This window comes from Phocoena phocoena, chromosome 1, assembly GCF_963924675.1.
Source record: "Phocoena phocoena chromosome 1, mPhoPho1.1, whole genome shotgun sequence".
Taxonomy (NCBI): domain Eukaryota; kingdom Metazoa; phylum Chordata; class Mammalia; order Artiodactyla; family Phocoenidae; genus Phocoena; species Phocoena phocoena.
Genome location: NC_089219.1, coordinates 168,668,975 through 168,681,265, shown reverse-complemented (window position 1 = coordinate 168,681,265; position 12,291 = coordinate 168,668,975). Strand labels below are relative to the sequence as shown.

General features: G+C 38.0%; 1 protein-coding gene across 1 annotated transcript in view; it reads left to right on the top strand.

Moving 5' to 3' along the window:
* The window catches only part of IARS2 (isoleucyl-tRNA synthetase 2, mitochondrial), a 68,512-nt gene extending 57,847 nt beyond the window's left edge, over positions 1 to 10,665 (top strand). The window contains exons 15-23 of the mRNA XM_065875304.1: positions 963 to 1,071; positions 1,995 to 2,097; positions 3,138 to 3,263; positions 3,880 to 4,011; positions 5,034 to 5,140; positions 6,371 to 6,516; positions 7,221 to 7,411; positions 9,183 to 9,327; positions 10,523 to 10,665. Of these exons, the coding sequence (XP_065731376.1) occupies positions 963 to 1,071; positions 1,995 to 2,097; positions 3,138 to 3,263; positions 3,880 to 4,011; positions 5,034 to 5,140; positions 6,371 to 6,516; positions 7,221 to 7,411; positions 9,183 to 9,327; positions 10,523 to 10,665 (1,202 nt within the window). The remainder of the gene's footprint in view (positions 1 to 962; positions 1,072 to 1,994; positions 2,098 to 3,137; positions 3,264 to 3,879; positions 4,012 to 5,033; positions 5,141 to 6,370; positions 6,517 to 7,220; positions 7,412 to 9,182; positions 9,328 to 10,522) is intronic.
* The last annotated feature ends 1,626 nt before the right edge of the window (positions 10,666 to 12,291 follow it).

Sequence of the window (12,291 nt, the reverse complement as noted above, 5' to 3'; positions counted from 1 at the left end):
ACTTGGAGTATTTTCACTGCTCTAAAAATCCTCTGCACTCTGCCTGCTCATTCCTCCCCTGCCCCGCCACCAACCTCGTGCCTCAACCCCTGGCTCATAGGGCTTTTTTATGCTTTGCCCATCTTTTGACTGGGTCGTTGTGAAATTAGAAGTTAATAACTTGCCCTTTATAAGACATTTTTTCCTAATTTATTTAATATCTTCGTTAAGTGCATATGGTCCGTGGTCAGATGGTCTACATTTAGACTCCATGTCTACTGCTTACTGTCTGCATAACCTTGGGCAAGTTATAAAATCTCTCAGTGTCTCACTTTCCTTATCAGTAAAATGGGGATAATAATAATACCTACTTTCTAGAGTTACTATGAGAATTAAATGACAACATATAAAGTTATTGGATACTTAGCAAATAATTGTTGAATTAATAGTTTATTTTCATAAAAGATTTAACTGGAAATATTGATATTGGTAGTTAATATGAATCAGTCCCTAATTTAGATAATATTTTAGTTATCTGTGGTTTGGGAGATCATACTCCAAGGTTTATTTTCTTTATCTTGATTAATAAATTGGCAGTGAGGGTAACAGCCCAAGTGAATGCAACCTAGCCATTGGGTATAGCATGACACAAGAAATAAGTAACACTGGGCTTCCCTGGTGGCGCAGTGGTTGAGAGTCCACCTGCCGATGCAGGGGACATGGGTTCGTGCCCATGTCCGGGAAGGTCCCACATGCCGCGGAGCGGCTGGGCCCGTGAGCCATGCCCGCTGAGCCTGCGCGTCCGGAGACTGTGCTCCGCAACGGGAGAGGCCACAACAGTGAGATGCCCGTGTACCGCAAAAAAAAAAAAAAAAAGAAATAAGTAACATGATTACTTTTAATATTTTAATACCTTGATAAATATTCATTTCCATTTTCCTATTTAATTAACTTAAATTTGTTTTTTCATATTTATTTTTGAGGTACTGACCAAAGAGCAGATTTGTACTTGGAAGGAAAAGACCAGCTTGGGGGTTGGTTTCAGTCTTCCTTGTTAACAAGTGTGGCAGCAAGGAATAAATCACCTTTTAAGTAAGTATTACACCTGAGCTAAACAAGTCAGCACACGGTTGAGTATTTCTACTGAATACTCGCCAGTGCGTGAAGCACTCTACTGAATAATATGTAGGTGATAAAACACTGCCCTGAATTAGCTTACAGTCTGCAATCTCAGGAGAGAAATAGGTTTGAAGTAAAAAAAAAAAAGAGACAAAAATGGAGACAGCAATACAAAGAAGCCTTGTCACTCCAGCACAGGTCATAATTCCTAGAAGAGCTAAAACCGGCATTGACTGGAATAGTGGAGAAACCCACACGATGGATGTGGAGAAGGATATTCTAGCTTGACTGAGGACAGCCTCAGTCAGATATCCTTACATTTGTAATTTCCACAAGTGGCTAATGGATGGAAATATTTCTTTAGTGAATTTTATTAAATTAGGGATTCTTATTTAGTTACAGAGAATAGCTTTTCCTTATTCAAATATGTGAATGGAGGTTCTAATCAGAAAGATTCTTTAATAGCTTAAGATTTTTGCTATCTTAAAGTGAAAACCCATCTTACAGTTTGCATGTTTTATGTTTCTTGTATGACATGCTTTTAAAAGTCGATAGAACAGCAGATATATATTTCTCTCAAATTGTCCTTTTGAAGATAATTTTTTAAGACATACTTTTTCCTGGTTAGTTTTAATGTTCAAAATCAGTACATAATAGTTGCTCAGGAGATAATTGTTTAGTGAATGTAAACATAAAAATTTTGTGTATAAGAGAGCTTACTATTTATCAGGATAAACAAGTAGCTGAGAGTCAGACTTTGAAGAAAAGTTTTCATACATAATTTGTCAAGAAAAAAGATTTTTATGTCAAACTAAGTTACTCTTTTTAAGCTGTGAGTCATCTTCGAAAAGACGATCATCGTCTTCATTATTATAATAGCTAATTTGTCTTCTTAGGACAGTGGTTGTTCATGGATTTACCCTTGGAGAAAAGGGAGAAAAGATGTCCAAGTCTCTCGGGAATGTCACTGATCCTGATGTTGTCATTAATGGAGGACAAGTAGGTGATTCCCTAAAAATTCATTTTATTTTTGTTTTAAGGCTAAGTTGGCAGCCAGAACCATTAATATAGTTACTCCAATGTAAAAAAAAACCTCACAAAACTATCTTCTATACTAATAACAAATGCTTTACCGTGTTTTAAATCTAGACTCTCAAATGATATGTGATTTTTTCTTTTGTTTTGAAAAAGGGCAGGGTTGGGATTGTGGCCCTTTTGACTCATTTCAGGTCTGAATCTCCAGTTAGGTTCTGAGCCATGCTATCCCTCTTTTAATTGTCTGAACTTTAAAACTTTATAAACTGTAGTTTTACAGTTAAACAGAAACAGTATAGGAAAAAAATTAGATCGCATCTTCTAAATGCATGTTTCAGGGAATTCCCTGGAGGCCCCGTGGTTAGGACTTGGCGCTTTCCCTCTGGGGGCCCAGGTTCGATCCCTGGTCAGGGAACTGAGATCCCGCAAGCCACGCAGCCATGAGTAAGTGAATGAATGAATGTTGTTATATTCTTGGAAATGATACACTTTAAAGCAAGTCATTAATGAACATCAGTCTGGGGTTGCTGATACTTTGGTTTATTTTGGAGTTGCTTTCAGAAAAGAAAGCCCTTCTCTGTTATTTTACTCCCTTGGCTTTTTACTGCCCTCCTAGTGTCCAGTAATCAGCTCTCTTTGTCGGAGTAGCTTGGGAATATTGCGAGGGAAAAGCAATCCTTCCCCTCCCCCGGCCCGCTCCCCCATCACAGACGCATCTGGGGCAGTACTCTGTCCACCTGCTGTAGTGGCTGTTTACAGACATGACAGGAAGCCGCTGAACAAGACTGCGGGCCGAACTCTCCCTATTTCCAGTTTTGTTGTTGTTTTAGATTCAGCCTGATCTCTGAGATCGTTAGCCCTTATTTCGTTACAGTACGGTTATATTTTATGCTTACATTTTGCTCAAACATTTCTAAATAGGAGTCTTACCTAAAGCCTCTGTTCACCAAATTGTAATCGAAAGCCATTTATATGTTTATATGGTTTTTTCCTTCAATGAAAAGGATCAAAGCAAAGAGCCTCCCTATGGTGCTGATGTCCTTCGCTGGTGGGTCGCTGAGTCCAATGTCTTCACTGAAGTGATAATTAGTCCATTTGTACTGAATGCTGCCAGAGATGATATTAACAAGGTCAGAGTCACTACTCTTTCTATTATGTACTATTCCCGAATGAAAAGTTTACTGAGTCGTTGTTAAAAAAAAATGAGGCACATTTTTGTTGGCACTTCACAACTGAATGAAAATGAGTTCTCCACATGTTACGAGCTTTTAAAAATATCCTGTGCTAATTTATTTGTTTAAAAATATAAGTAGTAATGCTGATAATTTTATACACTGTCTTTTTATATTTTAATATAATATGAAATTATACTAATTTTGTATACTTTTTATGTGCTCAATGACTGTGCACATTTATTCCATTTATTTTTACCTACACAACATTCTTACCGACACAGATGAACAAACTTGGGCCACTGAAAGGCGATTTGCCCTTAGATTTTAAAGAAATATAATGAAAATTCAGTTCTTATGTATAAAGTACAGTGGTTGTTTCTGCAACTGAGCTTTTGAAATGAGTTTGTTTTCTGCATTTGTAGTCTTATTATAGGAATGATATAACAAAGTATCCCATTAAGAAAGTAACATGAGTTGGATAAAAATTATAGAGAAAGAAAATAATTTTTCAGTAATAACTGAAGGACTCATATATTTTTTGACTGTATATTTTTTTCCTCAATATTTATAGCTTAGGAATACTCTCCGCTTTCTTTTGGGAAATGTGGCTGGTTTCAACCCAGAAACAGATTCTGTCCCTGTTAACAATATGTATTTCATAGACCAGTATATGCTACACTTACTGCAGGATTTAGCAAACAAGGTAAGTGTACATTTATAAGCTTTTGGAAATAGCACAGTTGTATGTTGAAATTTGGGTTGTACATGATTGGAGCATTCCTTGTTAGAAATAGGATCTAAAAGCACTAAAAAAAAGTTATACTTGGGCTTCCCTGGTGGCGCAGTGGTTGAGAGTCTGCCAGCCGATGCAGGGGACACGGGTTCGTGCCCCGATCCAGGAAGATCCCACAGGCCATGGAGCGGCTGGGCCCGTGAGCCATGGCCACTAAGCCTGCGCGTCTGGAGCCTGTGCTCCGCAACGGGAGAGGCCACAACAGTGAGGGGCCTGCGTACTGCAAATAAAAAAAAAAAAAAAAAAAAAAGTTGATAAATTCCACATGGTCCTAGGTTGATTAGGTATGAAGTCTTATGATTTCTTTCCTGGTCTCTCAAAAGACTACAGGAGTTGGTGGCAGCAGTAGGCCCAGGCCTCCCCTCAGACCACATTTTTCTCTTGAAATCAGTTCCGTGTATTTCTTTAATAGGAAGGAATAAAATAGAGTTGTACTTTATTTAACTGCAGAAGTATAGAAATAAACATCTCAAAAGTATAGAAATAACTGAAACGATGATTCCTATGTTGTCTTATAAGATATCCTCTCATATATAAACACAAATATTTTGTGTTTTCTCAAAAATTAGAATTGCTTCCACATACCCTTAAGAGTCGTACATGCAGATTTTCGCCCAATTTTACTTTTCAGGCATAAATGAAGGAACGTTGGTAACTTAAACTCTTTGCTGTTTTAAAATGGTGTGGCTTCATCATTTAAAACCTGATCTTTTCATTTGTTGTGTGTTCTTTTGTAGTTTTCAGGGTAGACTATTCAGTGTTTTCTGAGGATGGTGACTTTCATATCCAGAAACGACGTTTTAAAGATCCTTAAGTGCTCTCGCGTTCTGCCTTTGAAACATATTTTGAAAAGGAACATATTTTGTTCATGATGACTTGCATTTTTATTTGCTTATCCCAGCTTCCAAATTTATTTTGGCTTTGTTCCCTAGATTACCGATTCATATAAGCAGTATGACTTTGGAAAAGTTGTTCGGCTATTACGAGCATTTTATACCAGAGAGCTCTCCAACTTTTATTTCAGCATAATCAAAGATAGGTATGTATGACTGAATATTGAAATACTCAGCAAACACTGCTTGAACGTCTGCACTGCTTGGCAGATGTTGGAAAGCAGAGGCGAGCAAGGGGGGCTGCCCTGTACCGTTATTAAGAAGTTGGGTTCTTGAGTCAAGTCTGATTAGGAAGTTTCATCCTGTCACTAGCTTTATGAGCTGAGGCAACTTATCCTATAATCTCAGTTTTTTAATCTGTAAAATGGTGACGATAATACCTGTCTCAGAATGTGGAAATGAAAAGATACAATATAAGTCATGTGCTGAATGCTGTGTTTGACAGAGTAAGTGCTCAGTAAGTACCAGCTGTGAATATGAGGTAGCGAACGTACCGCTTGTCCTCAGGAGTTTGCTGACCTTGAGGGGGATATTTCTCAGAGAGAAGTATTCAGCCAGTTATTAATATAATGACATTGTATAACATCAGCGATAGCCTTTTAGAGGCAGGCTTGGTGCTGTCTTCATGTTTTGCTCCAGAATGCAGGCGACACGGTGTGACTCTTATGTGTGACAGTAACTGAGCCAGTGTGAGGTGTCAGCCGCAGTCTATCCGCACCTCAGGGACCTTTCAATGGGACTGTAACTCCCAGTCCTTCCCTTGACGCACTGAGAGGGTCGCAGGGGTGGGGAGTCACATTTTTAAATACCTTCAACTAACATTAATTTTCCTTTAACACAGTTGTCTAGATTCTAGCTGTAATTGATCGGAAAAACAGAATTGGACATAGCGTAGGTATGAGAGTTTTTCCGGAGGTGGGCACACTTGGAAGGCATAGAGGATGTTATCAAAAAAGTTGTATGGGGCTTCCTTGGTGGCGCAGTGGTTAAGAATCCGCCTGCCAGTGCAGGGGACACGGGTTCGTGCCTTGGTCCGGGAAGGTCCCACATGCCGCGGAGTGGCTGGGCCCGTGAGCCACAACTACTGAGCCTGCGCGTCCGGAGCCTGTGCTCCGCAACGGGAGAGGCCGTGACGTTGAGTGGCCTCGCCGCAACTGGAGAAAGCCCTTGCACAGAAACAAAGACCCAGCACACACAAAAATAAATAAATTAAAAAAAAAAAAGTTGTATGATGGAATATTTTATCCTTTAATTAGAAGACGTTGGAGCCACAGGCTTAGGCACTGTCAGAATGAACCCAGCCTGAGGCAGATCCCATCCTGGCAGTCATCGCGTACAGAGTGTTGCCAACCGCTCAACAAGTTGTTCTTCAACAGGCTTTATTGTGAAAATGCGGATGATCCCAAACGACGCTCCTGTCAGACTGCCTTAGCCGAAATTTTGGATGTAATGGTTCGTTCTTTTGCTCCCATTCTTCCTCACTTGGCTGAAGAGGTATTCCAGTACGTACCTTACATTAAAGGTAAGAAATACTTGATTTGTTCTCTGAATGAGAAAGGCCCTGGCTAAGGGTGCAGCTTCTCATTTTATCTACTTCACAAAAGAGGCACTTATTCATCTACAGTGACTGTTTTGTGGCCTCGATCATTTTGCATCTCGATCATTTAGGAGTTTCTGCACCTGTGTGTGGAGTAGGATGAAGTTCAGCGTGGTCTTCATGCCACCTTAAAGTGCTTTCTGAAATGTATTAGCAGCTTGACTATATTGAGAAATCACTTTTTCTTAAATACCTTTATAAATGTCAGAAATATATTTTAGGCTTTTACTAAAACAAACATACAGTGCCTGTGAATATTTTTATAATAGTTTTTTCTGTCTGGTTGTATTAATAAGCTTACAGAAAATTAGAAACTGTATACTTTTAGAAAGAGGACAAAAGTCACTCATGATCTTACTTATAACCCAGAGACAACTACTGTAATATTGGGATATTTCTATTTTATTTTCTTCTAGGCATCCTTTGAGATCTCACTGTATATCTTTATCCTTTGTTTACATTTCCAAATGTTGATATAAATGTTTGGTAAGCATTTAGGATGGCTCCATGCTAACTGTCATAAATAACAATTCTTATTTTCCATGCATAGTAAATATTTAATGGTTTGAGCTTTATATACAGTTTAAAATATATGTAAATTGGTTAACTTTTTTTTTTTTTTTAATAAGAACCCAAGAGTGTTTTTCGTACTGGATGGATTAGAACCAGTTCTATCTGGAAGAAGCCTGGACTGGAAGAAGCAATAGAGAGTGCGTGTGCGATGAGAGATTCATTTCTTGGAAGCATCCCTGGCAGAAATGCAGCTGAGTATGAGGTTATCATTGTGATTGAGCCTGGACTGCTTTTTGAGATAATAGAAGTAAGCAGCAATTTGTTCCTTTTGAAATGGTGTTCATATCATACAGCTTCATGTGAAATTTAGTTTTAAAAAATCTCAGTGTAAATAATATATTTTTAAAAATTTATAAATTAGGATTTCTGTTATCTAATCCTAATACTAATCACTGATTCTTTGTTTCCGACTTCTCTGTGCTTCCTTTTTCTTCTCTTATGAAACATGTACTGTTGATACTTATTTTTTAGGTTGGGATGGGAAGGTGTAATAAAGTTCTATTTGAAATGTAAGCCCTCAGGGCTAATTAGACAATATGGCAGTCGTATCAGAATACACAAAAATCGGGAGCTTTTGAGAATTTTGTCCATCTGGACCAGATTCAAATCAAATCCCCAAAAATATTTTTTATCTTTTTCTCATGAGATCTGAAGAAAATTCATTTGCTCCAGCAAATTATCATGTGATCTCAAAGCATTCATCCTATTTTTTAATTTTCAAAAGGGCCATCAGAAGTTTCTTCTTGGGATTCTTAGGGGTTGATTGGGCAGACTGACTTAGAGCTTAACATAGACTCAAGATTTTTCTCTAGTTTTAACGTTTGAGAAGAAAATTGGTAGTGAATATGTTTTTTAAAAAAGTTTTACTGGTATCATAGTTTACTAAAAAATGACCGTCTCATTTGGTTGGAACTTCAATTTAAACTTTTAATAATATAATTAAATTGATTAAGATTTGAGGCTTGAAATAGCCAGTAGGTATAAGATTGTTGATCAGATAACAGAATTTTGGTAAGATGTTCACATTTTAAAATTTACAAGTTGGGAAGCTGATGACTCCATTTTATGAGCCAGGAAACTGAGCCCCATTGAAGCTGTGACCTGGCTGGGGCCACACAGCCTAGTACTGGGCTTTTCCCCAACATGTCATGTTTCCTTTGACTTCATTAGGTCTGAGTAATAAGCTGAAAACAATACAGCTTGTTTGGATCATTTATATTGGAAAAAAAATACTTTGTGATTTTCAAAAATGTGAATGTATTTTTCTTAGGAATTACACTAGCTAATGGAGTCCTGGATCTGTCAGTTACTAACTGTATGAATTTGTTAAAACCAAATTAATCTCTGAATCTCCTGTTTTGTCATGAGCTGATTTTTTTTTTCCTTAAGGAATTTTGTATTACTTAGCTCACACACTCGTTTTGAAGATGGAAACTACAACAAAAAATGTAAGAGTGCTTATCAGATATCCAGATTGTGTGCTTCAGAAGAGCTCTGTGCATTACTCAGATTGTCACCATTGGTCTACACTGCTAAAAGCAGATCCTTGTTTAGATAGTATCTTAACCCCTCTCCTACTGTAGGAAGCATGATACAGGGAAGAAGTATGGGCTCTGAGGTGGACAGACCTGGGCTGGAACTGCAGCTGCACTTGCCAGGTCGGGAACGCCTGGCAAGTTAACCTCTCTGAGCAAGCTCTTCCTCACTTGTAAAATGGGGATGAAAAACACTGTAGCTGTTTTGTGATCATTACAAATACTGGATGGACATTTAGCCATCTAGCAAAGTGAAGTGCCTGGCTTACAGTGTATTCTCAATCAATATAATTGATTAGAAGTTTTTAGTTATTACCTTTTTATACTAGTAAGAATTGATTTATTTAATAGTATTAGCTCAGGAGGTAATGGTCCCAAAGGGTTCCTCACCAAACACAAGAACTTGCAGCATCTCTTCTTATAACCTGTTTATGGTAACAGCTTAATTTAGATAGATAGTAACTTGCAAATGCTCGTGCCCAGATGCTACAGGCTGAGGAGACTTCCAGCACCTCTCAGCTGAATGAATTAATGATGGCGTCCCAGACAACTTTGCTCTCTCAGGAACCACGAGCAGTGACTGCAGATGTCACTGAGCTTAAAGGGACATTTCTAATCAACCTAGAAGGTAAGAAGGAGGTGAGAGTAACAGCGGTATCTGGGGAACTGAATGATAATTATAGGTCATCTCCAGCTTTGCAGTGGACTACTTGTATTCTAAAGGCACATATACACTTGGAATACGGTTTTCTATGGAAGCAGTGTCAACAATGGTCAGGTTTCAAAACTAGCTCTCAAAGTGTCGTACCTGCCGATCTTAGGAACACGGGTAGGGGGAGGAGAGGGAATAAGTCATTGTCTCTGCATGTGAAGTCAGTCTACCTTACTTTGGTTGACTTTTGTGCCTTCTGTCCTTTGATACTTAGTCCTGCCCAGCCCTGCTACCCTTCTAAATTTCTAAAATTTTATAACCCTTCTAAAATTTCTTATTATGCTCACCCCAAATTAAAGTGTCATGTAGCCACTGTTAATGAAGAATCAAGGAAGTTTTATTGAACTCATTCCCACACTGATAGAAGCATTTTGTAGTTATTTGTTTGATAGGGGATTTTGTCAACTTAATTCATTCTCGTTGATGGAAAGGAGGCCAAGTAATGTTAAGAGAGAAAAACATGCAGATATTTTGGGAAAAGTGATGCTGTCTGTGCTTTTCATAATAGCTTTTAGGTACCGGCAGGAGGTGGGAGGCGTCGGTTGAAATCTGAGGCCTGGCAGCATTGACCATGTAGTAGATTCTGGCTTAATTTGCTTTTCAAAATGTTAATCTACATTCTCTGTGCAATGACTAGAAAATAGTTTACTTTCTTTACTGTACATTACCAGTCTGAGGTCTATTCATTGTGGAGAAGCTTTTGTTTCCTTTTGTCCAAACCAAGAAGTGTAATGTGGGGACACTGCCATTGTCAGTCTAATTTGGCTCTTTTTAAAATTCTTAAACCAGTATGTAGCTGGAGAGGCAGTGTAATTTATCAGAACTGTACCCAGATGAAGAGCTAGTAGATACAGAACTCAGTGACCTGTGGAAAAATCAGTCTCTCAGGGTCTCAGATTCCTCCTCTCTCCCCAGTCCGTCAGGTTGTATATGAGTGCGTGAGTCCACTGTCTTGGCTGTTTATGTACAAATGTGCAAATGAAGCAGTATTTTCCAAGGCAGGAAGGAGGAAGCTTTGAAAAAGGAGCACCTGCCTACCAATTAAAAAATAAGGAGTTGTACAAGTTCAGTGGCCTATCAAAAATACTCTTCACGTGTTTTTCTTTCATAGGTGGTGATATTCGTGAAGAGTCTTCATATAAAGTAATTGTCATGCCAACTACCAAGGAAAAATGCCCTCGCTGTTGGAAGTACACCGCTGAGTCATCAGACACACTCTGTCCGCGATGCGCAGAAGTCGTGAGAGGGAAGTAACACCTCGCTGTGTGTTGAGGGCTTTCTGAGCAAGAACTTCCTGACGGGACTGCCTGGGGGTTTAGGTGGATTGTTCACAGCACTGCAAAGAAATCCAAGATTTAGGTAATGAGTGGAAGAGTAAGTGATAGAGGATGAGAGTCAGAGTTAGAGCTACAAGTTTTTTCTGTAACTAAATAAAAAATAACGTGTATATATACACATGGAAAAATATACCTATGCAGATGGATCCACAATGGACTTCCTCAGAACATAGACACTGAAAATGCTTGCCTACAAATGTGGCTTAGCAGAAAATGTTTTATATTTTATCAGTCTTCTTGACTCAGTATTTAAGTTCTATAATGTCTAAAAATAAAGGCCCCTGGGAAATTACTGACTGATGGTGGTGCAAAAGTTGTGAATATCCAGTAAAAAACCTGTGGTCTTGAAGGGGAATGGCAGAGGGGTGTCTCGCTTAAGAGATGACAAGAGTAATTTCACTCCACCTTAACAGCACGCACCGACCTTTTCAGAACAGCTAGTTTTTGGGTTGCCTCGGAAGCGAAGACATCACCAAGTTTGTTATTCTCCTGTAAGAGCGGAAAGTATCTTAATACTTATATTTATAAATGTTAAGGAAACAACATGAAAGCTGAAAATTTATTTCACTAATACACATAAAAGTTCACTACAATGAACAGACACAGAAAATAGCAGTATATACAGAATTTGACTACTTACAATACATTACAGTAGATAATAGGGCATTTTATAAACAATTCAGTACTGGATTAAAATCTTTCTAAGGATGGTTAATTCTGTTTAGCAGAAATACAGCAAATCCATTCCTGTCAGGGTGAGAGAGGGCTTTCACTGTTGGTATCGAGTACTTTAAAAATATTTGTCCCTTATAAGTGAAATGAACCACAGCAACTGCTAAGTGAACTTATTATTCCAGGTATGCTGAGTGTTATTAAATCTGAGTTTTCTGTGATTTTGAACTGTAATCAATTTCTTTTTTAAAGAAAGCAATTTAAATTGAAGTGTTTACTTCGACCTTAGCTTAATTTTTATAACAAAGGTGAAACACTTTTCTCCATACCTCATTTTTCTTTTTGCAAAAGCATGAACCATTTAGAAGCTTGGTGTGCTATATTCCTCTTCATTTGCATTTATCCTGTCTCTTCTAGTTCTACATCTAAATATAACCTGTAATGTAGAATTTATGATTATTTGAACGCTTTTGTTTTCCTTTGCATTATACAACAGAATTTAACAAGGTATAAAATGCCTATTTAATGTTCATGAGGAAAGGTGTATTGGGGGGTTGGCGGTGGGAGTAGATCTAAGAAGACACTACTCGCTGGTTATCGGTTTCCCACCAGTAACTGCAGTATGTGTAACATACCTGTTTCAGAAACTGTCCATTCTGTTTTCGTTATTTGTGGCTCTTCATGGTTACACAATGCATACACAGGTATTTATTTTCCTTTCCTCTATCAGATTTATTTTAAAAGCCCTTAATGAAGTAGTAAAATATTTAACTGCTTTTTTTAACCATACAACTGAGAATTCAATTATAAAATTCTCTGAATGGCAAAGTTTAGGATTATAAATCTAACTAGAGACTCGATGTTATGGTTC